At 46.7% G+C, this 22,233-nt stretch overlaps 12 protein-coding genes across 12 annotated transcripts; 5 read left to right on the top strand and 7 right to left on the bottom strand.

Annotated features, from left to right (window-relative positions):
• Positions 1–361: 361 nt before the first annotated feature.
• JR316_0000912 (uncharacterized protein) lies at positions 362–1,180 on the bottom strand (the record flags this gene model as incomplete). The annotated part of the gene is made up of 3 exons (XM_047886726.1): positions 362–573; positions 628–934; positions 986–1,180. 3 exons carry the CDS (start codon positions 1,178–1,180, stop codon positions 362–364), a joined length of 714 nt encoding a protein of 237 aa, XP_047754472.1.
• Positions 1,181–1,309: 129 nt separating this feature from the next.
• On the top strand, positions 1,310–4,467 carry JR316_0000913 (uncharacterized protein; the record flags this gene model as incomplete). The annotated part of the gene is made up of 9 exons (XM_047886727.1): positions 1,310–1,511; positions 1,566–1,706; positions 1,760–1,860; positions 1,916–1,981; positions 2,037–2,533; positions 2,585–2,720; positions 2,776–3,049; positions 3,114–3,233; positions 3,287–4,467. 9 exons carry the CDS (start codon positions 1,310–1,312, stop codon positions 4,465–4,467), a joined length of 2,718 nt encoding a protein of 905 aa, XP_047754473.1.
• A 197-nt stretch (positions 4,468–4,664) lies between these two features.
• JR316_0000914 (uncharacterized protein) lies at positions 4,665–6,379 on the bottom strand (the record flags this gene model as incomplete). Its single annotated transcript, XM_047886728.1, has 4 exons — positions 4,665–4,816; positions 4,869–5,291; positions 5,617–5,857; positions 6,167–6,379. 4 exons carry the CDS (start codon positions 6,377–6,379, stop codon positions 4,665–4,667), a joined length of 1,029 nt encoding a protein of 342 aa, XP_047754474.1.
• Positions 6,380–6,795: 416 nt separating this feature from the next.
• JR316_0000915 (uncharacterized protein) lies at positions 6,796–11,075 on the top strand (the record flags this gene model as incomplete). The annotated part of the gene is made up of 21 exons (XM_047886729.1): positions 6,796–6,928; positions 6,987–7,025; positions 7,078–7,114; positions 7,180–7,383; positions 7,433–7,445; positions 7,501–7,595; positions 7,654–7,745; positions 7,799–8,053; positions 8,111–8,258; positions 8,331–8,499; positions 8,551–8,723; positions 8,771–9,140; positions 9,365–9,567; positions 9,622–9,845; positions 9,897–9,991; positions 10,041–10,112; positions 10,169–10,309; positions 10,361–10,447; positions 10,497–10,562; positions 10,615–10,701; positions 10,758–11,075. The coding sequence occupies 21 exons, from the start codon at positions 6,796–6,798 to the stop codon at positions 11,073–11,075; spliced, it is 3,021 nt and encodes a 1,006-aa protein (XP_047754475.1).
• Positions 11,076–11,117: 42 nt separating this feature from the next.
• JR316_0000916 (uncharacterized protein) lies at positions 11,118–12,446 on the bottom strand (the record flags this gene model as incomplete). The annotated part of the gene is made up of 3 exons (XM_047886730.1): positions 11,118–11,282; positions 11,336–11,966; positions 12,028–12,446. 3 exons carry the CDS (start codon positions 12,444–12,446, stop codon positions 11,118–11,120), a joined length of 1,215 nt encoding a protein of 404 aa, XP_047754476.1.
• Positions 12,447–12,991: 545 nt separating this feature from the next.
• Positions 12,992–14,118, bottom strand: JR316_0000917 (RNA-binding protein rnc1; the record flags this gene model as incomplete). The annotated part of the gene is made up of 3 exons (XM_047886731.1): positions 12,992–13,762; positions 13,815–14,038; positions 14,088–14,118. 3 exons carry the CDS (start codon positions 14,116–14,118, stop codon positions 12,992–12,994), a joined length of 1,026 nt encoding a protein of 341 aa, XP_047754477.1.
• A 261-nt stretch (positions 14,119–14,379) lies between these two features.
• Positions 14,380–15,159, bottom strand: JR316_0000918 (60S ribosomal protein L16; the record flags this gene model as incomplete). Its single annotated transcript, XM_047886732.1, has 4 exons — positions 14,380–14,460; positions 14,514–14,609; positions 14,676–14,942; positions 15,001–15,159. 4 exons carry the CDS (start codon positions 15,157–15,159, stop codon positions 14,380–14,382), a joined length of 603 nt encoding a protein of 200 aa, XP_047754478.1.
• A 554-nt stretch (positions 15,160–15,713) lies between these two features.
• On the top strand, positions 15,714–16,533 carry JR316_0000919 (Acyl carrier protein, mitochondrial; the record flags this gene model as incomplete). The annotated part of the gene is made up of 6 exons (XM_047886733.1): positions 15,714–15,899; positions 15,956–16,036; positions 16,097–16,154; positions 16,213–16,242; positions 16,395–16,438; positions 16,498–16,533. The coding sequence occupies 6 exons, from the start codon at positions 15,714–15,716 to the stop codon at positions 16,531–16,533; spliced, it is 435 nt and encodes a 144-aa protein (XP_047754479.1).
• Positions 16,534–16,712: 179 nt separating this feature from the next.
• Positions 16,713–18,033, top strand: JR316_0000920 (Regucalcin; the record flags this gene model as incomplete). The annotated part of the gene is made up of 8 exons (XM_047886734.1): positions 16,713–16,779; positions 16,826–16,884; positions 16,942–17,034; positions 17,088–17,330; positions 17,386–17,426; positions 17,483–17,647; positions 17,703–17,803; positions 17,876–18,033. 8 exons carry the CDS (start codon positions 16,713–16,715, stop codon positions 18,031–18,033), a joined length of 927 nt encoding a protein of 308 aa, XP_047754480.1.
• A 313-nt stretch (positions 18,034–18,346) lies between these two features.
• On the top strand, positions 18,347–19,313 carry JR316_0000921 (50S ribosomal protein L17; the record flags this gene model as incomplete). The annotated part of the gene is made up of 4 exons (XM_047886735.1): positions 18,347–18,360; positions 18,424–18,508; positions 18,560–19,024; positions 19,077–19,313. 4 exons carry the CDS (start codon positions 18,347–18,349, stop codon positions 19,311–19,313), a joined length of 801 nt encoding a protein of 266 aa, XP_047754481.1.
• A 568-nt stretch (positions 19,314–19,881) lies between these two features.
• JR316_0000922 (uncharacterized protein) lies at positions 19,882–20,309 on the bottom strand (the record flags this gene model as incomplete). The annotated part of the gene is made up of 2 exons (XM_047886736.1): positions 19,882–20,041; positions 20,104–20,309. 2 exons carry the CDS (start codon positions 20,307–20,309, stop codon positions 19,882–19,884), a joined length of 366 nt encoding a protein of 121 aa, XP_047754482.1.
• Positions 20,310–21,001: 692 nt separating this feature from the next.
• JR316_0000923 (uncharacterized protein) lies at positions 21,002–22,213 on the bottom strand (the record flags this gene model as incomplete). The annotated part of the gene is made up of 5 exons (XM_047886737.1): positions 21,002–21,045; positions 21,130–21,559; positions 21,614–21,871; positions 21,924–22,024; positions 22,081–22,213. The coding sequence occupies 5 exons, from the start codon at positions 22,211–22,213 to the stop codon at positions 21,002–21,004; spliced, it is 966 nt and encodes a 321-aa protein (XP_047754483.1).
• Positions 22,214–22,233: the final 20 nt, after the last annotated feature.

Raw genomic sequence — 22,233 nt, forward strand, 5'->3', positions numbered from 1 at the left:
GTGTAGTTCTATTGCTTTCTTCCATCGGATTTTATGTTGTACCCATCTATACCTAACCCCTTTTCTCATTAGTACACTTTGGTATCTATAACGAAATGCAAGAAAATACCTGTTACCTAGCCAATGTTCTGAGTAAACACTTGCTGCAAACTGTCCACGTTTAAATAAAACAACCGTCGGATTTGATAAAAATACAATAAAAACGGCCTCTATGGAATTGCAAATTTCTTTTATAAACCCGGGATACAAATGGCAAAACCACGTTGTTGAGGGCGAAATCCTTCTGTGCGGGTAGGAATCCAAGTGGTATAGGTCGGGGCGGCAGCAGCTCGTCTCAGCATAGTATAGTATTCTGGGTGTGTTATGCTGTTTCATTCCACCGTACTTCCTCGTTGGCATCTGGGGATTTCACAGTCTGTTTTTCGTGTTTCTGGCGAAGTGCGTCCCATGAAGAGGCAGTTGCGGAGCGGCTATTGGCGTTTCGAATTTGATCCCATCTGCTTATTGGTTTGGGTATAGGAGCCTGAGGTGAAGATGGAGAGTCTGGAGCTGTTGGCAGCATGAGGCCAGATTCTGGGAACGATAGATGAGAGGGGTTGTAGGGACGAAAATAATGAGCTTATATACCGTGCTGGGGCACCTGGGCTCCATAGACGTTGTCAGTGGGTGAAGGTTCGTAGATCCGTTGGATGATAGGGCCGTCCGGGACGTAAGAGTCTAGTTTGCCCTTGATGTTTTCCATCGCACGATCAAAACCACCTGGGTTTTCCAGGGAGCGCACAAAATTGTAGTGTGCATTTAAGCAGAGAAATTTGCCGACAGTGTAGCCAAAGAACCCAGCTGAGAAAGCGGAGAGGCCCTGTCTCCTGCGCGTCCACTTAGTACTGATAGGACGCAGCAAAGTCAATGATGCGATTCCCAGGGAACAGAGTATCTATCGAACCAAGTAAGTGGGCAGGAGATGAGATAAGGAAACAAGACAGACGGGGTAGTAGCGGCGGTTGTTGGGGAAGAAGTCGAGGGACGCATCGTAGTCGCGGGTTGTGATGTTGCCCGCTTCTTTTTCGGGGAGAAGGAGATCTTCTATCTGGTACCTAGAGCGAAAGACACGGTCCATCCAGGCGACATTGTATTTGAATACTGCGCGGGGCTGCTTGGGTTGTGTGTCGGTGTCGTCCATGGAGGAGGAGGAGAGAGGAGTAGGATAGTCACGTGGTGAGAATGATGACCGTGGACTGTCCAAGGCGCCTTGGACAAATTTCAGAGCTTGTTAGCTGTCCAGCACGTCCTGTTAGGCGTCCTCCCAGTCATGAACGACCTTCAGCCAGACCCCGCCTTCAACTCCAGGGCGCCTTCTCCCCTCGACGCCAAACTTCCCCCGCCACCACCCGCCGACATCGACGAGCCCCTAGCACCCCCTCCGCCTGCAAAACAAGATACCTTGCCTTCCCTTCCGCCCATACAGGCTCCCCAGGCTCTCACTTTACCCCCACTCGGCTCCCTGGGTGCAGGTCAGCCCTTTTTTGTTTTTCACATCCTGTTATCGTCTCAATCATCTCATCTAGGCCTCAACGCGCCTCTGACTCCAACGACGCCTACCAGTCCGTCCGCCACAGACGGCAAGTCCAAGCGCGCGAACCCCCTCACAGATCTTGTCGATACAGAGAAGGCGTTTGTTGACCAGCTGACGGGCATCATTCGGGCAAGTAACCATGGCTCATCGCCGCAGCGAAGTCCTGATTGTCTGGTTTCTAGAAAGTCGCTGCTGCGTGGTCGCGCTCCAATTTGCCTCCACCCGAGCTGGATACTATGTTTAGGAGTATAGAAGGCATTTACAAGGCAAATCGTGGTCTACACGCTGTATGTTTCCGTTAACTGCAACCCTGGATTGCTGTTTACGTATATACACTCCCAGAAACTGAAGGATATTAGTGCAGATCCAAAGTCTGCCGGGGAGTTGGGTGGATTACTGATCAAATGGGTGCGCAATCCACCATGTGAATTATTCGTTTTTTGTCTTACACGTTCACGTCAAGATTGATGACCTGAAGAAGCCCTACGAAACATACTGTAGCAAGTACTGCAGCGGTTTTGACACATGGCAACCCGTCCAATCAAACTCGCGCCTGGGTCCCATTCTTGCGCAATTTTCTTCCGCTAATCCAGCTCCTTCAAATGGCGGTATATGGACTCTTGATTCTCTTTTTCTCCTTCCAAAGGCCAGACTAAAGTACTACCTCAAGTTATACAACCGATTACTTAAAAACACCGATAACCGTCTCCTCATCGGTGCTGTTGAGACTCTGAATCATTTGATGGACATTTTGGACAGCCGGACTTCAGTCAAGGTCGGAGAACAAGGATCGGATGCACCTGCCATACCAGCACTGGAAACTGAAGATGAAATAGTCATCGACATGCGCAATCATACTTTGAGTCCCTCGGCTCCTGCAAAGCCTCCTTTGCGTCTTGCGGATAACGACACAAATACTGGCAGTGAAACAAGCTCGAACCGTGGTAGTGCATCTGGGGGGTGAGCTCAGGAAACATTTTGTACGACTTGATCGTTGACGGTATTTGTTAGTGAACGTTCTTCGCGGGAATCGCAAGCGACCTCAACAAGCCGTGCCTCTACCCAAACACTCTCATTGCCCATTACAGATCTCGAGCGTAGACTTTCCACCGAACGTACTCTGGATATATTCACTATGACATCCAAGGTATGGTAGTTTGTTCAACTCATTCGTAATATCAATGCTGCAGCTTCGTGTATAGGCGGTAAAACTACAAATGGCTCCAGCCTCTCTCACTTTCACACGTGAATTTCGAACATCGTTGGACGTCGTTATTCGTTTTACTCCGCGAGCGACAGGCGTGGAAGTCGTTCATTACCAGGGGCACATATTCCTTCTTTCTGACCTCTTCCTCATATGCGAAAGGATGTTGCCGGAAGATCGAGACAAGCGGAGCTCTGTTGGCGCTGACATGTGGCTTTGCTATCCTCCTCTTGCTGGAAAGGTGTTGAGGGTATCTGAAGTTCCTGGACAAGGTGAGTGTACAGCAATATCGCCTTTTATTCTTCACTGCATGGATGATATTTTACCTTTGCCTAGACAATGCCTTGCAGGTCGCAATTATGAGAAAAGAATACCTCATTCTTGAGACCGATTCCATGGACAGCAGAAACCGGTTAATGACTCAATTCAAAGAGTGCACTGAATTCTCGAGTTCCCGTGCGTCCATTTTCTTTGACAACTGCCTTTAAATTTAATTTTTTTATCAACAGTACCTCCACCTTCAAAACAACCCCCGCCACCTGTCCCATCTCTTAGTGCCTTTACGGGCAATCACCCTGCGTCTGCGCCTTCCATCGATCCTCAGACTCAAGGAAATGCCGGTCCATCAGAGTTACCTCCTCAGCCTCCCGCATATCCCTCTTCTGACGGAAAACCACTTCCTTCCCCTTCAGAACCCAGAAGCCGACCTGAAACCAATTTGCCTCCAGCGCCAGGTCCACCTTACCTTAGGAGCTCAGCCTCTGCTCAACCCTTTCCTAGAGGTCCACCGCTCGGCTCCAACACTATCATCCCACCGGCTAGGAGTACTAGCTACCTTCCAGGTACACATGGAGAGTCTTCGAATGGTCCAAATTTTCCCCCAGCGAATGGAATGTATGGACAAGGACCAGGAGCTTACATTGGAAACCCTCAAGGTGGCCCTGCTCCATCAACACAACAGTCTATGTATCCTCTCCATCCAGTCAACGGGCGCCCCAACTTCCCACCTGGTGCGCTTCCCCCACCTAGGCCTCCATCTGAACCGAACATAGGTCCTGGTCCTATTCATAAAGCTCCCTCAATACGCTCTCTTGGATCGCAGTACTCTCAAGGCGAATCATTTGCTCCTCCATTACCCCGGTACCCTCCCGGCCAATCTGGTCCCATGAACCAAGGGCCGCGAACCACATCTTATGCCGGTGGAATGCTCGCCCCTCAGGCTCGGCCTTTACTACCATCTGCACAACTTGGCCAGCGTTCTGTTTCGATGGCAGCCGAAATACCATTTACCGAACCCAGCCCGCCCAATTCACCGCTGCAAGAGCCACAACATATCGGTCCAGTTGTATCAACAATCTCAGCGCAAATGAAGTGCAAAGTATTTTTACAGCAACATCATGCGCAATGGAAGTCACTAGGTTCAGCGAAGCTCAAACTATATCGGCAGGACCCAACAAACGTCAAACAACTTGTTGTTGAAGCTGATAACAAAGAGAAATCGGTATTGATCTCCACTATTGTTCTCACTGATGGAGTGGAGCGAGTGGGTAAAACGGGGGTTGCTATTGAGTTGAGTGATAAGGGTGCTCGAACAGGTATCATTTACATGATCCAGCTACGGAACGAGGCCTCAGCAGGTGGGCTATTCGATAGCCTTTTGGCTGGTTCTGACAGAGCAGCGCGTGGTTGATGTTTTTATACTTTAAATAGCAAATTCATTCGGGACGGACGTTTTGGTAGTTGTGCTGTCGATAATTCACGGGACGAACTTTTTATACTATACCTAACATTCTAATTTGCACACAAGCCGTGCCTTGCACACTCTTTTTAAATTTATTCCATCTATAGGAGCGACTGATGTCTACACCTCCAAGAACAATGGTATCATTACCAGTTCAATTCGGCCACAAGGCAAGTGTGATCGCTGCCTGAGACGCGTTTTAAGGGAAGTCCGGGTGTCATGTCACTCTCCGAAAGTGGCGATAACAACCCAGAGACAGCAATCGGCCTCTGTTGAGCTTCGAAAAAAAATATATAATCTATAATGATCATTTAACGAAAAACAAATTAATCGATTTTGATCAATCGTACCTAGGGTGAGATGCCAATAATGAGTGTAGCTTGTGTATTCCGGTTCGTCGTAGCCGTTTCGTCCCAGCGGTAACTCAGTTCGGGTTCCAAAAGTCGGCAAAATATCGCCATTTCCTCTTATAGTACGCAGTCCGACGTTGTACGCGCTGACAGGTTTTGGCAAAGTGGCAAACCATCTCTCGATTTCGGAGATGGTGAGAATACCATCTTCTGGTCGGGGAGGCCTAGCATTGACAATTACTCTATCTGGATCCACGTCCTCCGATTCGTCCTCAATTGTAATTGAGGTGGCATTTATGAGAATGCTGGGATCTATAGATGAATGGACAACGCGAGAAGGCTTGATTGTGTCCTTCTGGGGTGACAATAGTGTGTCCCCAGTTACTAGAGAGTAGGCAGGATCATTTGGCGTGAAGTTAAAATCTACAGATTCGTTTCAGCAAACTAGTTCATTGAGTACATGAGATTCCAGGTCACCTCCTGCTATGATTGATGGCCAACTGTCGAAGGAGAGTTTGCTTCGAAACGTAGCCACCTCTCTTAGTAGTATTCCCACTTGTCTGATAATTCGATTAGGCCATTCCTGATTGTAAAATAAGTAAATACCTGATTTTCTCATAGGTATATCTGTATTCACGATTAAATATACGAACGCACTAGAGATAGTGTGTGTAATTGATTGCAGACCTTGGATGCCAAAAGAGGTGGGTTGTCGCCACGATCATTCCATCCTGTGGATCACGCGTACTGCGAAGGGCAACCATAAATCCTATGTTTCGTGTTTTGAATGACGCTCCAGTAACGTTATATTGAGCATCTGCTCCTGGAATTTCGTCGTCGTAGAAGACAGTTTTCTTGGACACCAGAGAGTACGAGTGTTTTTTGTAGGCAATCAAACATCCATGAAGTTTACGGGGACCTGAGGCATAACAATGCTCATAGCCAGCCTTTTCCAGCATAGGAAGTAGTTTGTCTAAACGATCAACTTCCTAAGGAACGAAGAAAAACCTTCAGAAATTGTAATGTCCTGATGGGCAGAAGATCATTATTATTTACTTGAAAACAGAGGACGTCTGCATTTTGCCGCAAAATTTCTTCGTGTATTAAAGGCTCTCTTTGCCCTACTTTTAGACAGTCACTGTTAGGAAAGAGCTCCCTTCCTAGCAGGAATTATCAGTTTGCACATCGAAAGATTTGCTAAAGAGCCGTACGGATCAAACATTGAGCCAGAAGCTTGGGTTACAATTCAGCTCGCACCCAATGTCAGAACACAGACAAGGTCAGCAATAAAGACATACATTCCATGTCATTACTTTAGCTTTATGAGCCGGCGGATTCGGTCGCTCTATACGCGGATTATGGATCGGCAACCATGCTCGAGCAAGCAGCGAAGTTGGTCTATCAGCTGTAGGGTTTCCCTGTTGGGCCAATCTTTCTTTCTTCTCTTTCCGAGCCTTGGCTAAAGCAAGTTGTTCGGGAGTCAATTGGTGTATTTTAGCATGAGTAGCCATTTTTCGCAAGGTTTTAGATGATATGACAAAACGAGTCGCGAAGGAGAAAATCGTATTTTTAGTAGGGCCAGAAGTGACTCTCCTGTCAAGTCAGGTGCCGGGTTAAAATCCGTGTATGGGGAATCATGTGATGAACAATTTCGATGACTATGGCAGCAAGTAAATTGCTGCCCTCCTCTGAGAACCACATTCTCCACATTCTTTACAATCCCTTGTTCCGTGGCCTTTTCGACTGATATATGCAACGCCTCTCTGCGGCATTTAAGTTTTTGTCTTCCCGAGGATCATTTCACTCATTTCGACCTAAATTTCCACACGAATTAAGTCAACCTAATTACCGGCGAGATTTCCTCTTTCGGGCGGCACACTCAGCATCCCAAGCTCTGCAACCCACGACTTCTACCCTTCTAACTACAATGTCACAACCCTCGGAAAGTTTTGGAAATTACGACTTGATCAAACGCGTCAAATTAGACTTCACGGATGTCGTCGTGTCTAAGTGGAAGAGCAGGGAGACCGGCCTGACGGTTATTCATCTTGATTATGAAGGTGAGTTCATGTCCATCTCCACTTGGTGCATGAAGGATTTATCTAATATTTTGTTTAGCTCCCATTGTAAACGGTTACTTTGTGATACCAACAGAAAGTCAGCCTAATCCGGATATTTTACCTTGAGAATCACTCATATATTGTTGCAGTTTTCGATGACTCCGGATGCCCACACACGCTAGAACAGTATGTAATCTATCAGTAATCTGGATCAGGTTTTCTTTGTTAAATTCTTACTTTGTTTAAATTAGTTTAGTATTTATGGGGTCTGAAAAATATCCATACAAAGGTATTCTAGATCTTCTCGCTAATCGTGGATTTTCGAACGGGACAAATGCTTGGACGGCCACCGATCACACTGCATACACGGTGTCTACTGCAGGAGAACAAGGTTTCCTTCAACTTCTTCCTATATATGTCGACCACATATTATATCCGACCATCACCAATGCTGGGTGCGTCGTCAGATAATATTTAGAGATTAATTTTGACGTTGTGATAAAGTTTTGTGACAGAGGTGATCATTGACGATCCTACATATCTTCCATCCTCTGATATCTTTTCATAAAAAGGTCCATCACATCGACCCCAAAGGAGAGGACTCAGGGGTTGTTTATAGCGAAATGCAAGGGAGAGAAAACACTTCTGGTGACCTTATGGCTCTTCGGTTTGCTCGGTTATATATGTTCCTCGTGTTTTCATTGTTAACCTCTGAAATATCGTAGAGCTCAAAGGTTACTTGATCCCCCTGGTAGCGGATATCGAAGTGAGACCGGAGGGCTAATGGAAGCATTGCGCGTACTCCAGCCCCAGCAAAGTGAGCTTGACATTCCCAACAGACCAATTCCATTAATTAATCTACTCCTGTAGTTCGTAATTATCATGCAAGATATTATGTACCTCATAATCTTGCATTGATTGTAGCTGGAAAACTCTCAAGCGGAACAACTTCTTTGTTGCGTGTCGTTCAGGAACAAATCGAACCCAGTCTCATCCGTCACAAACAAAATCACGGCACGAGGCCCGCTGGATGGAAGCGTCCTTTCGTGGAAACTCCAAGCGCGGATCGCAAGCCTATTTCGGTCACTACGAAAGATGTTGTAGAATTCCCAGAGCAAGACGAGAGTACGCAGCCAAATAATTTTTCTTGTTACATCTTGAACTTGATGTCTTTGATAATAGGCATGGGTGAACTTGTCATCAATTTTATGGGTCCACCTCCAAATGCATTTCTCGAACGGAAGGCGCTCGAAATCCTCGGCACATATCTTACTTCCTCTGCAGTTGCTCCTCTGAATAAAGAGTTCATTGAAATCGAATCGCCGCTTTGGTATGTTATTTTGCGTCTCCAGTGACAGCGATATTGTTAACTTTTTTCCCGAAGTTCGTTCATTTATTTTAGCGAGGATGTTCGCGCCACATCAGTAAATCTCCCTATATACATTGGCTCAGTTCCAACAGAACATCTTTCTACCTTTGACGAGAAGCTAAAAGCAAGCTTACAAAAAGTCATTAATGATGGTCTCGATATGCAGAGGATGGAGATGGTCCTTAACAGGGATGAGCGCCAGGTTAGTCAAACAAGAAGAAAATACAACGCGACTTACTCTCCGTGGTCTTAGCTGCGCAGCAAACTCGAGTCAGCAAAAGGGGACACTTTTTCAAATACCATAATCTCAGATTTCTTGTATGGCACTGAGAATGGCTCTGAGCTTCAAAAGTCAATGGATGAAATTAACCACTATATTCAAATGCGCACTTGGAACAGTGACCAATGGACAAGCCTTCTCTCTAAGTGAGTTTGTCGCTTTTTATTTATTTTCTCGTTTAACAACAGACAAGATATTATGTGGAACCAGCCTCGGTTGTCGTGATTGGGAAACCTTCGGCTAGTCTTGCTGAGAAATTGGAAAAGGAGGAAAAGGAAAGAATCGCAAAGCAGGTGCAACAACTTGGTCCTGAAGGTCTTAAGCGCGCCGAAGCAGAGCTTGAAGCAGCTAAAGCGGAACATAGCCAAGAAATTCCTTCTGAAATCATTACTTCCTTCCCAGTACCGGATGTGAAAAGCATCTCCTGGATTCCCGTCCAAAGTGTACAAGAACCTGGAAAAGGAAGAAAAGTCGCCTTTCCTTCCACAGACGTCTCTTTGTCCAAGCACATTGAATCTGATGGCGAACCTTTACCCTTTTTCGTCGAGTATGATCATGTGGAGGTATGTCTGTTTTTCTAGTGGATGAGAATCCCAATTGATGGTTTTCTAGTCGGATTTTGTTACTATTCACGCTCTTTTTACATTATCCGGATTGCCTAATAGACTTCGACCGTATGAGCTTTCAATTTGCCTTCCGTTCATCAAACTAACATCTTCTAACAATTTTTTTGACGTTAAGATACATGTATGCGTACCTCTCAGCGTTTTTCTCCTTGCCCGTGAAGAGACAGTCTGGAATCAAATTGTCTCATGAAGAGGTTATCAACCAGTTGGACAACGAAACCGTATCCTATGAGATCGAGCTAGGGATCTCCAATAGCTTTTCTGATATGGTTCGAGTTAGCATCAAGGTTGAAACTGCTTTATACGAAAAGGCGGTTGAATGGCTGAGGGACCTACTTTACGGCTCCGAGTTCGACAAAGATCGGTAAGTCACAGTTAATCGCAATTTTTGCATTGATTGACCTTTAATTAATTATAGACTCCAGGTTGTTCTTGCCAAAATTCAACAAACTCTTCCGGAGCTGAAGAGAGATGGAAATAACGTTCTTTCTTCATTATGGTCCACTTTATTATATGCGGAGAATTCGACTTCTAGCCATACAGGAGTCCTTCCGCAAGCTGAGCTTATCCCCAAGCTCGTTAAAGCACTTCAAGAGACGCCCAATGATGTTATTGCTGATTTCGAGGAAATTAGAAAGCACAGTATGTTCTTCGTTATGCTTTTTTACTGTACTGTTGCTTATCTATAGTCAGTTGTCGATCCGGCTGGAGTAAGATTTTCGGTGACCGGCAATGTTTTGAATCTAAATGCGCCCAGAAGTACTTGGGGAAAATACTTCTCGATACCGGTGAGTGTCTTAGCGGGGAAGCAGGGCAGCTTTCTCAACGATAGCACAGTCAGTACCGTTGGCGCCTGTCCCCATGGCGTCAGAAACCCTCAGTGAGACGGGGAAAACTTTGTCCAAGAAGGTTGGCGTTGAAATTATATTTTACGTTGTTCATATTTTTGAACTCTTCGATTCTAGGCAATTGTAATGAGTCTCCCGACAATCGAAAGCTCTTTTGTAATGCACACCGCAAAAGGAATTCAAGGCTTTAACAATCCTGAATACCCTGCTATTCGGGTTGCCCTAGAAGTACTCAACGCTACAGAAAGTTACCTTTGGGTCAGTAATTGTTAGTTATATACATTCTCGGTGGCTCAATAACACTTATAGCGGTATATCCGTGGTTCTGGATTGGCTTATGGAGCATATACTTCATTGGACGTGGAAGCCGGATTTGTCACATTCACTCTGTATCGAGTAAGTTGACACCGTCTATTCCTCATTGCAAATCTGAACTATCATTTAGAGCTCAAACAGCATAAAAGCATTTGAAGAAGCAGGTAAAGTCATTCGGGGGCTCGTGGATGGTTCTGTATGTCACTCCGTATACTTTGTGTGAGCAAAGATCTAACTGGTAGTAACAGATTGAATTCGATGAGACCATTCTTGATGCCGCAAAGAGTACCATAGTCTATGGTGTTGCAAAGAACGTTTCGACTCCTGGTAGAGCTGTAAGTTGAAGTACGGTATTGACACCTATCAGGAAGCCTTCTGACATTTTGAATAGGCTATTGTCTCATTTACCAATCAAGCTTTGAAAGGTGTTCCAAGAACATATCAAATTGACTTGCTCGAAAAATACCAGGATATCACGAAAGCAGATATTCTGGAAGCCTTGAAAAGGCATTTTTTGCCATTGTTCGATTCCGCGTCCTCGGTCGCCGTGGTGGTCACTTCACCCGTGAAAGCTGATGAAATCGCAACACAGCTGACTACCAAAGGATTTGATGTCACACAGAAATCTATAGAAATAGACCCTAGTGAAATGGAAGAAGATGACAGCGGGAGCGACAGCGACAGCGACTCTGGAAGTAGCGGGAGATGATTCTAGATAGCTAATATTGTCAAATTAAACTAGCGGAACTACTCATGTTTTGGTGCTGTCCTGATCTAACTCAACAACACGTATTTTATTACTTTCGGCTGCTTGTCCTGGCTTTAGTTCAACATCACGGAGAAAATCATTGTCCACGATGAATCGAATGGCTTGAGACAGATTGGAGACGGTGACTCTTATTTCAGGGAGGAGTAACTGCGGAAAGTAAATCCGGTGTATAAGACTAGAACACAAAAGAATACACTTACATTGCGTAGGAGAGTGGGACGTGAGCCAAATGGATTCTTAGGCGGTAACTTGGGCTCCAGCAAGGGTTTCTTCCCATTCATACCTTTTGTAGAACCTACGGGTAACGCAGATCGCGTACTTTCCTTGACAGTCGCTTCAGCATCTTGATCCACTGAAGGTGCCGTCTGGGGAACAACTTTAGAAGAGAGTGATTCAGGTGCTCCATCATCATCATCGTCGTCGTCAGACACAGACCCAGAATCGGTTGCAACAGACTCTACAGGAATACTCTTTGCGGACTCAACCACACGATCATCGTTCTTGGCCTTTCTAGGCCATCCAGAATCTTGTTTTCTATTGTGTCTATCATCCTGTCTCCCCCGACTCTTGTGATGCTGGGTGGGCCGGCTATCGTGCCTCGTGTCATCGCGATTGAAATGGTGAGAGGAGGGTTCGGTTTTGGGGCGCTTATTAAAATGGCTACTGTCTATAATGTCAAGCTGGCCGCGCTCTGCAGCTTCTTGAAGCTTGCGCTTTTTATCTTCCACACGGTTCGCTGTTGGGAATCGTCGTTTGCGTTCTGCTATCCAGGCTGCCAGCACCTCGGGGGTGTCTAAAATGACATTGGTCCCTTGGATTGGAATGGGTTTTCTGCCAGTGAAAAAGTTATTTTTAGCCCGAGGTGGTGAAGACAAGTTGAATGTATGCGCACCCTTTCAGACTTGGGTCAGCATCCCACTCGGACTTTTTTTTTCGCTTTTCCCACCCAGGAGGGTATATGAGATGGCGGTCCATCATATGTATTTCTACTGTTTTGGCAGAGCCCGAAAAGGTGCACCCTGGATGGGTGCAGCGGTTGTTACCTGGCTCGTACCAGATTGGCCGAGGAGTAAAATGTCTGGCTGGCCCTGTGTGCGCTGATTGACTGGCATAGTTGGAGTTGGTCATTGAGGCTTGGGCTGGGTACAGCTGGGTGGAATACGGAGCAGCAGGAGACTGTGAGTAAGCCTGAACATAGTGGGAGTTGTAGTATGCTGGATACGAGGTGACAGGGTAATATGTGTTCCGGTTTGAAGAGGATGGCTGTGGGGGAAGAGGAAGAGAAGGATGTGGAGGCGGTAAAGAAGACATGACGATCGCTTCTCACTTTCAAATTGCAATCTCAGCCAAAATGTTTACAGAACCATCACATGATCTTTTCTATGAAGCGCGTCAGAGATAATTTGTTTTTCGCGAAGCAAATTGGCTGGGGTCATTTCATGGCATTTTGAGAGACTACTCTATGATATACGCAGCAAGTACAGAAAGAAAGCAATATCATAAATGTGAGTCATTGAGCACGTAGTAAGGACAACGGAGGGACGAGGAATACGGGTGAGCATGACCGAACTGAAAATGCGCATAATCGGAAGTAGTACAGCATGAACGTTCGATGTGTTTTGGAGAACGGAAGATGTGGGATCAAGAAAACGGAGGACAAGAAAGGACGACGAAGGAGATAGAGGAAAGAGCGGACAAAAGATGTAAGAAAATTTGTGATAAAAGCGGAAAAAGAGAATGGCAGAGGTCGAGATTGTCGAGGTCTACCCGATCTCGCCAATGCATCCTGCCGCAAGTCATCCACAGACGTGACGGATGTTGAGGACGCTTGACTTACTCAACCGCCTCGTACGGAATCAATCCTGGATCTCGGCTTGTTGTTGAGCTTCCCTTCCAACCCTCCTCTCCTTCTCGCTCTCCAATTGGTTGTAGAGCAAGAACAAGGCCTTTTCGTTGGCCTCGGGAGTACCCACAATGGTGAACATCCTTTCGCCCGTCTCGTCATGGGGAGCCTTCGCAATGGAGATTTTGGAACCGGACAAACGGCGAATTTCGGTGATTTTTGTTCCACTCCGTCCGATGATGCAGCCCACCATGTCAGACGGAATGGAGATATTTTGAGTGCGCAGGTTAGCGGCAGCGGGCGGATTCAGGGCGGGGGTGTGAGCGTTGGTAGGAGATCCCGGAGGGGACGCGCGGCCACGAGGATTGGCATCCCCATTTCCACGGCGAGAACCCGCGTAAGACGAGGAATAGCTGTGTCCACGACGATTGCCGCTGCGGTCATCGGTTGGTCCTGGGTGGAAGAGAACTGTTCCAAGGCCACGCTCCCAGTCCTCCAACAGACATTTACCAATCTCCTCCACCGCCCGTCCGATGGCCTCGGGGGAACCCTGGACTTCGACGATACGCTCAGTAGACTGGGGAAGCATCTCCTTGGATGCAACCATACGGGCACCAGAGCCATCCTGAATGGCTTTTATTTTGAGACCGTTGCGACCGATGATGGTGCCCATCAAATTGTGCGAGATCAAGAGACGAATGGAGGTGTGGAGAGAAGGAGAAGAAGTCGTAACGGGAGAAGAAGGGGTCGAGGCGACGAGCTGGGCGATAATGAGATTGTACGCCTGTACAAAGAACGCATTAGAAGCAAAAAAGAGGGCACTGAAGAGAACGAACCTTGGAGACGGCCTCGACAGAGCCGGTGACTGTGAGAACACGCTCATGGACGCCGGGAATGACCTTGCTGACACCAGCCTTGACGCCGGTCTGGTCTCTGAGGTCGGCGACATTTTTTCCAGCCTTTCCGATGATGACGCCGGCGTCCTTTGTGCTGACGAGGGCGCGGAGGGTGAGAGTATCATGGGGCGAGGGCGAGGGCGATCGGGACTGGGCTGGGGAGGCTGGAGACGATAAGCAGGAGGGTGTAAACAGGGACGAAAAGGTGCTCACCGTTGTCGTGTCTGGAGGAGTCGGAGGGCATGGTGGATGGGGGGAAGGAGGAAGGGAGGAGGAGAATTCGTAAAATCGCTGGTAAGAGAAAAGAATAATAAATCGAGTTATTCCGTCCGAAATCTCTTTTTCTGCCTCGGAATTGCCCGAATCGTCCACTCAATATAATTCATGAATATTTCTCATTTTATCACTCCGTAAAAGTGCATGTCTCAATACCAACACTATCGCTAGTACATAGAATCCATAATGCGATTCCTCGCCCCATATCTCGAATTACCATGTATCTACTCTAGTATCCCAACTGCGTGAGCTGTTCGAAAGATGATGCCGTGTCTGCAACCGCCTTTTGGCGCAACTTGACAGCAGCCAGCTACACACTAGTCAGTCTTTACTCAAATTTCCTGGCGTCTACCTCCCGCTTACCTTGCGCTCGTGGAATGCCTGTGCCTTGATCTTTCTCTTTTCCTCAAGACGATCAACAATGTCCTTGTATCCCCACCCAACCTCGTGCGAGAGACGCTGTCGTGTCCACAGGTGAATATCATGTTCCCTCGAGGGTCTTTGCTTGCCTTACGGCTGGCTTACCTTGACGGTGCAGTATTTGCGGCCGGGCTTCAGCCTCAATACTCGCAGAGCTTCGGGGACCACCATCCTCTTCTTCTTGTCGTATGGTGGGGGGACTCCCTCGAACAGCTTGAGGCGCTCGAGGGCAGCGGCACCGCGGGCGCTCTTGTGTGGGGTCATGCCCCGGATCGCCCGGTAGAGGATCTTGGAGGGTGCGCGGTGATGGAATGGACCGGACTTTTTGGGGTTCACAATGTGGCGCTTGTGGAGGAAGTTGTGGTAGCGGAGCTATTGCATCTCAAAGTTCAGCTGTATATATCTTTGTTGTATCATATAGGCCGCATACCTTGTTACGGAAGAAGCTACCGGAAATGTTGATTTCCTCACACCTCACCACCACAATTTTCTGACCAGAGAGGATCTGCTTGGAGATGATTGAGGCCAATCGACCAAGGAGGTGGCCCTTGCCATCAATAACGATGGGTGTCGACGAAAAGGTGGCCATTGTCGTGATCTACGCGTCCAAAGGGATTAGTTTTTTCGCGCAAACTCGCTTGCAGATTCTGTACGGACCTGTGGGGCAGAAAAAAGGGTATAATTTAGCGTTTGTTAATGAGCCCAGCCAGACGTTTCGTACCTTGAGGAGTTGAACGTTTACGCCGACTTGGGGAACCAATGTGGCTTAACAGGCCTCAAACCTTATCTGTCTACTGCACAGTTCATTTCGGCTATTTCCGATATCCACTTTCTGAACCTCTACCGGTCTCCCTCTGCCAAAATTCTCCCCTCTGAAGCTTTTTTTTATTCAGTTTTATTTTTCTCTTGCTCTTTCCAGTGTTTTGAATGGTTACAATGAATGTCCTGGATTATAATCGAAATTACAGACCAAGTGCATATTTATTTGCACTCCGCGCCAGTGTATGTCTATTTATAACGATATTATATATTTATAAATGCCGGATATTCGGACAGTGCCGGGTTGACTTAGCAATTGGTCACGGTTGGCGAGTGGATTTTGGAGTTGCAACTCAACTTGACTTCAAGTAGCTTGTATTCATAATGTCGCTCGCTCGTCTCATTCCAAGGGCTACCACCGTCTCTCGCATTGTCCGAACTGCCCCAACTCTCCAAACCAGATGGGTGCCCCGCGCCATGTACTCTGCTGGCGGTCCCTTGTCCAAGGACGTCATCACATCCCGCGTTCTCGAGACATTGAAGGGATACGAGAAAATTGACCCGGCCAAGGTGCGCGTCTTCGCCAATGTTTCTGCTGGTGCTCTATATTCACTGGACGCGTTTAGTTGACCACGTCCGCATCTTTCCACAAAGACTTGGGGCTCGACAGCTTGGATGCAGTGGAAGTGATGATGGCAGTTGAAGAGGTATGTGTGGACGTGTTTCTCTTCATTGGACACTGCACGTTAAACACTAAACCCACTTAGGAGTTCTCAATCGAGATCCCTGACGCTGAGGCTGACGAAATTACAACGGTCCAACAAGGTACGTGTGGCTACACGTTGGGGACTTCACGGCAATTCCCAATTAACCTGCTCCTTAGCCATCGACTATATCGCAAAATCTCCTGACGGTAAGGGCCCTCTTTTGATTCCACATTCTGCTTTAGGCTAACCGCTTGTCTTTTCCGCGTTGCAGCTCACTAAATGTTAGAGAAGAATCGCTTGCCGCTCGGAATAACCCGTACTGTACATTGCTTCCACCAATCCCGATTCTCTTTAATAGCTATTCTGGAGTCTCTTGACTTGAGAGATGATCGATGTGACGCGGTACGATCAATAGAGATGTTACCTTTTTGCTTTTCTTTCAATTTGGAAGCTCTCGACAGAGTTCCGTCAAATCATCTGCTTTAGCGGTCGCATGAGTCCTCTGCTTTCCACCTCATAGTTCGGCGACTTCCGATGCAGGAGCTACCCCATCTCGGTCATATAACCAGATGCTGGGTCTTCTCTCAATGGCCTTGTCTACCTATAAGAAGACCAGTGGCACAAGTAGTTTGAAACCCACTAATTGGACACAAAGACACTCCCTGCTATACTAATCATGTCAGGCAAACGAGAAATAATTGTTGAACGTCCCTGGCTCAAAGTCGGTTGCACCCTAGGAGAGGGTGCGCGTTGGGCCAGTATTCTTATACATTAACTCATACCTAATAGGTCCGCTGTATGATCCATCAACCTCGCTTTTGCATTTTGTCGATATTTCGGAGAAGAAGGTAATCGTCACCCTTTACGGCCACCCTTTGATCCCCACTCATCGTCCGAGATGCCAGGTTTTTCACGTTGATGTGCACACTAATGAGGTTACATTTGAAAAATATGACGAAGCTGTGAGCTGTTTAGTCCTACGACGCTACGCAGAAGGAGTACGTGGTATATCTCTGGCACACGCTCGAGCTCAACGTCTGCCTTCAATTAGTTGGCGTGTGCAGCTGCACAAGGCTTTGCATTGTTAAAGGAAGATTCAACTATTTCTTACCTCCATAAACCTTTACCTTCCGAACATACGCCGTTTACGCGGTTCAATGACGGTGCCTGCGACAGTAAAGGTCGCTTCTTCGCCGGAACTCTTTATAACCCAGCAAAGGGTATACCCGGGCAGCTTTTCAGGTTTGATCCTACGACAAACACCTGTAAAATTGTAGATGAAGGTCCATTTACGGCACGTTTGCTTCTTGAAGCTTGTTTTAGCGTTTCTGATGTCATTTTTATCATAGGATTCCAACGGTCTAGGCTGGAGCACCAATGAGAAAACTTTGTGAGCGCCTGTTCTTTTTTGTCTCAACTCCAGAAAAATGACTTGCGCCTATTTAGTTATTTCACTGATTCGTTGGTCAACAAGATATACGCCTATGACTACAATGACGGGGAACTGAGCAACAGACGAGTTTTTGTGGACGCCATAGAAAAGGGATTTGCCGAAAAGACGTACTGTGACGGTCTTTGTGTCGACAAAGCTGGAGGCGTTTGGAGTGCACGGTAAGATTCATACATTGATTGAACTGGGCACAATCGCTCACTCCAAGTGTTCAAGATGGGGAGGGTCTCGTATTGTACGGTTCGACGAAGAAGGAAGTATCGACTTCCAGATAATGTTCCCCACTGCCTTGAATGTTACCTCTTGCTGCTTCGGAGGTGGGTACACGTGTTGTTGTCACTGGCTCTTGAGGTCCACCATACTATTTGAACATAAACTTCTATATATAGGGCCCAATAACGATACCATGTTCGTCACGACTGCTCACTGCGGAGCCATAGGAGGAGATGCAACTCGTCAACAAAACTACCCTGATTCAGGACACATTTTTCAAGTGGATTTAGCAGGGTTGTTTGAAGGCGTAGAGAGAGGCCAGTTCGCGGGATAATTAAAAGGAGCGATTGTGAACGTTTTGATATTTCTGGAATATCGTATACATCGTCGCTTGTTGTTTGTTTGAATCATGTGTGTAGTGATGAGTGCGTAGGTCGGGCGAAAAGTGAGGTAGATGTTGAAGAAGCGACGCAGACAACATTGCCGGTCAAGTGTGATTACGTAACGTAATATTTTGGCGGACAGGCCGGTTCAGACCCATTTCCTTCAGGACTTCCGTCCATCTCCTACCTCACTAATTCTCGCGACGGGTCATTATGAAGCATGGAGTCGCTTTCCGAAAGTTCTCGAGAACTTCATCACATAGAATGCTCATGTTGCGGTTAGCCATTACAGTCACCATTTGTATTGACGAACTTGCCACTAACATACAAATTGGCCATAGAAATCTAGTCACTTCATTGTTTGAGCATGAACAAATCAAGACTACTTTGCCCAAAGCTCGTGATACAGCCAGACTAGCTGAGAAGGTCTTTATGAATCATGCGCCTGGTTTCCCAACGTTCTCATAAACTGTACAGATCATCACCATGGGCAAAAAGGGCGACAATGGCGCGCGCAATCGTGCCTCCGCCTTCTTGCTTAAACCTACAGTACTGACGAAGCTTTTTTCTACGTTTGCTCAACGATACGCGGAGCGACCAGGTGGATACACGCGAATACATAAGTTTGGTAACCGACAAGGAGACAATGCCCCACATGCTATTCTGGAACTCGTCGACAATCCACGGGACTTGAAATGGGAAATGACTTCGAGAGCCGTCGGGTGGGAACTGTTAAAGGACAAACTGCGTACTTCCAGCCCCGATCAACTCTTGAACGAGGGAGGGGATAAAGCTCTGCAAGTTCTTCGATCAGAACGCAATATGAGCGTTGAAGAGAAAGGTGTACTGCGATCGACGACCAGGTGGAACGTACAAAAGATTCTCCGCTACAGAGATCAAAATGCAATTACCGAGTTGAGCAAAAAAGCGTCGAACTACGCGGTAACTTTGCTTCGTTTGAAAGTTGTGACGCTTGCTGACTCGGAAGACACAGGATGAATTGCTTGCTACTCCTTTGGCCTACAAATCCGTTCATGAAGATTTGAAGGAACACAATCGTTTTGCACCTCCACCGCGCCGTCGTGCTGGCGACAGACGTATTGGCGAAGAGCGACCCGCACTCGTCGTAGCACGCGGCGCTCTCGCGCCAGGTTTCAAAACACGAACAAAATCACCTGTATACACCATGGAAAATGCTCTGACAGAAGGGTTCAAACAAGAACGTGCTTAGTGACCTCCATAGCTTCCACTTTACTCTCAACTACACACTGTTCCTGTTCCTGTAACAGATGAGGGACTTGTAGTTGACCGATGTAATACAGTATTATTTTACCACTTTAATCCGACCTCGTTTATTTATTCTCTGATGTTAACTGGTTTTCGATATATAGTACCTGTTTTCAACCAAGCTCTTCAAAGATTTCGACAAAATGCAAACAAAATGATAGAATATTGTCGAACAGGGTCCTTGACCCTAAGCGTTACATTTGCTCCTTATCGCCGAAGTCCGGGTAGAAGGAAGCTCGCGACTTTTTCGAAGGCGTGCCGGCTTTTCTTGAAAATGACCTTATGACTTGGTGTCCTCCCAAGTCAGTTGAAGCAGATACGAACTACCCCATAAATTAATGGTATCATTGATTATCATAAGAATATTTTACAAGTATAGTAATTAGGTTGACACTTCTTCGAAGTTTTGCGTCCCTAACCCTGCACACTGGACGGGTTGGTGAGTGAAATGGGCCAGACTTTGGAAGGATGACCAACCATGAGAGAGAAAAATGACGATCTAATTGCCAACCCTAGGCCTCGTTCCATATGCTAAATCGATGGTCCCTCCACAAGCGATCTACTCTTACGCCGCTCACAGCTGACGAAACCGACGATGTCAAAGAGTCAGACGTTGGGCTTCCCGTAAATAGTTGGGAGATGGAACAGGTTATATCCTTCCAAGACTTTGCCCTGGGATAGAATAGAAGCATCAGCCCCATCCATTGTCGTGCATTGGACGATAGGTTACTCACGTCACATTGGCCACTTTGGTGCGAAATTTGACTGCATATTGGTAAGAGGATCCCGATTCGAGGATGAGGGTAAGACTCTCTGTAGGATGGAGCAAAACAACGCGGCCGGTTTGTCTGTCATAGTCTCTCAGAAGTTGGATGGAGACTGGATCATGCATGTCATTGGTGAGATCGAGAAAAATGTCGTAGTTTTCGAGAGCTGGCATGGTTGATTTGGGAACTGTAAATTGAACAAACTGGTAGAAACGGAATGCTAGCGTCACGGACGCTGCTGAGAAGAAATTGGAGAAAGATATAAAAATACAATTCAGTGTAGGAGAAGAAGGAGGGAAGAACCAGATTCTGCACGTCCTACGACGCGTATTTAAACACCAAAGTGGATGGGCTCAATAACCGAGGATACAATAATGTAGAGCAAGATCCTGAGGACGACCGTCGGCTACCAGTTGACAATAAAATCAGCGATACAAATGCAGGCCGGTTGTGGGCAGATAACAGCAGTAGTAGACACAAGTGCGAATGCCACGTTCAGTACTTTATTGTCTTAGCTGAGTGAGAAGATGATCTCTGTCACAGGGGCCACCAGGGTGGATCACGGCAAAGATCCAAGGGAATTGAGAAGAGTCGACACGCAAAAACAACGAGGCTGCGTGTATTCTCTCCAGCCAGAATGCAAGGACTAGAATCTGGGGAAATATGTGGCCATCCTAGGAACTGCTTGCCTCATGTACAACTTCTGTTATTCAACGCGGTCCGACCACCATCGTATTTTCAATCCTATCACATGGTCCTCTCATTAGTAAAAATATTCAAAATCTGGCTAATATACATCAAGTGTCCCAAGTCTTCCTATCCTATAAATATGTTCGCAAAACAAACAGTCGTTACTCTGTCATCATCAGTTCGGCAGTCGTGGGGTTTTTCGCTTGAAGGAGCCTTCCGCTGTCAAATGCATCAGTATCCGAGAGTTTTGGCATAGCAATTGACAAACCAGCGCCCCTGGTCTGCCCAGAGCTCATAACGTACCAGGATGAGGCTGGGCTTGCATAGGCCGTTCGATGTAATGGTCATCTGGAGACCCGTAGTAATTATTCGTTGGAGTCGGAACGGCTTCTTGAGTGTAAACATTTGTAGGGTAGGCTGGCTCCTGCTTCTGCGGATACCCACTATATCCATAGTTGACAGTTGAAAATCCATCTTTGGGTTCTCGGTACTCTTCGCGCAAGACGTCAGAGGCACTGACAGAGCTTTGATTTCTTATGTGCGTATAGTTTTTGTCCTGGCGTCCATAGTTGTATTCACCAGAGGGTCGAGAATCCCATGGATCGTTTTGTTCGCCGAGTGGAATGTTTTCAGCTGATGTAAGTGGCTGAGCTGGGTCGTAAACCTGATCATAACGGTCATGATCACGGCGCTGGGACGTCCCATACGAAGACAGAACGATGAAAAAGTAAATCTTGATCAAAAGAAATGAGTTTCAATAGGATGACTGCCGCATTAGATCACATACATGAACCAATGCAAGGAAAATGAGCAATCCTCCCATGATGCCAACGTCTACCCAAGGAAATATGGTGCAAAGTGTATCCCCTTCGCTCGAGACATTGGTTTGTGCATTTGCGGGAGGGAAGAAGTCCTTGATACATTGAGCTTTCGCTGTGCTATGTCTTGTTGCTGACATTATTGTCCAAGCAGCGCCAACAGAAAAGGCAGCAGTAATAGCAATCCCATGAAGGGTAACGTATCGCCGATAGACAGTAGGCTTTTCCTGTAATTTTTCATTGGCGCTAATGGGATAGGCAAAAATTCATAATACATACCCGAGAAACTCCCAAGATCCCAAGCAATTGCACGCCAGCGGCAATGTAGCAAAGTATAGCAAGAACCCATTTTGCAAACGAGGGATTAGAGGCGCCAACGACTGAGATTCGATGTCAGTCATTATGAAAACCACACAATGATGCCCGTCCCGCTCACTGGATGGAGTTGAGATGGCGACAGTCCCAACCACGATGGCAAGTACCATCTGTTCTATTAGAACAGCGTATATTCCTGCATTTACCATAGGAATGGCACAACAGCAATATTCTCGAGATTTAGAGGTCTTCATGGTTGAATGAAGAAAGAAGT

The sequence above is a fragment of the Psilocybe cubensis genome, chromosome 1 (assembly GCF_017499595.1).
Source record: "Psilocybe cubensis strain MGC-MH-2018 chromosome 1, whole genome shotgun sequence".
In the NCBI taxonomy this organism is placed as follows: domain Eukaryota; kingdom Fungi; phylum Basidiomycota; class Agaricomycetes; order Agaricales; family Agrocybaceae; genus Psilocybe; species Psilocybe cubensis.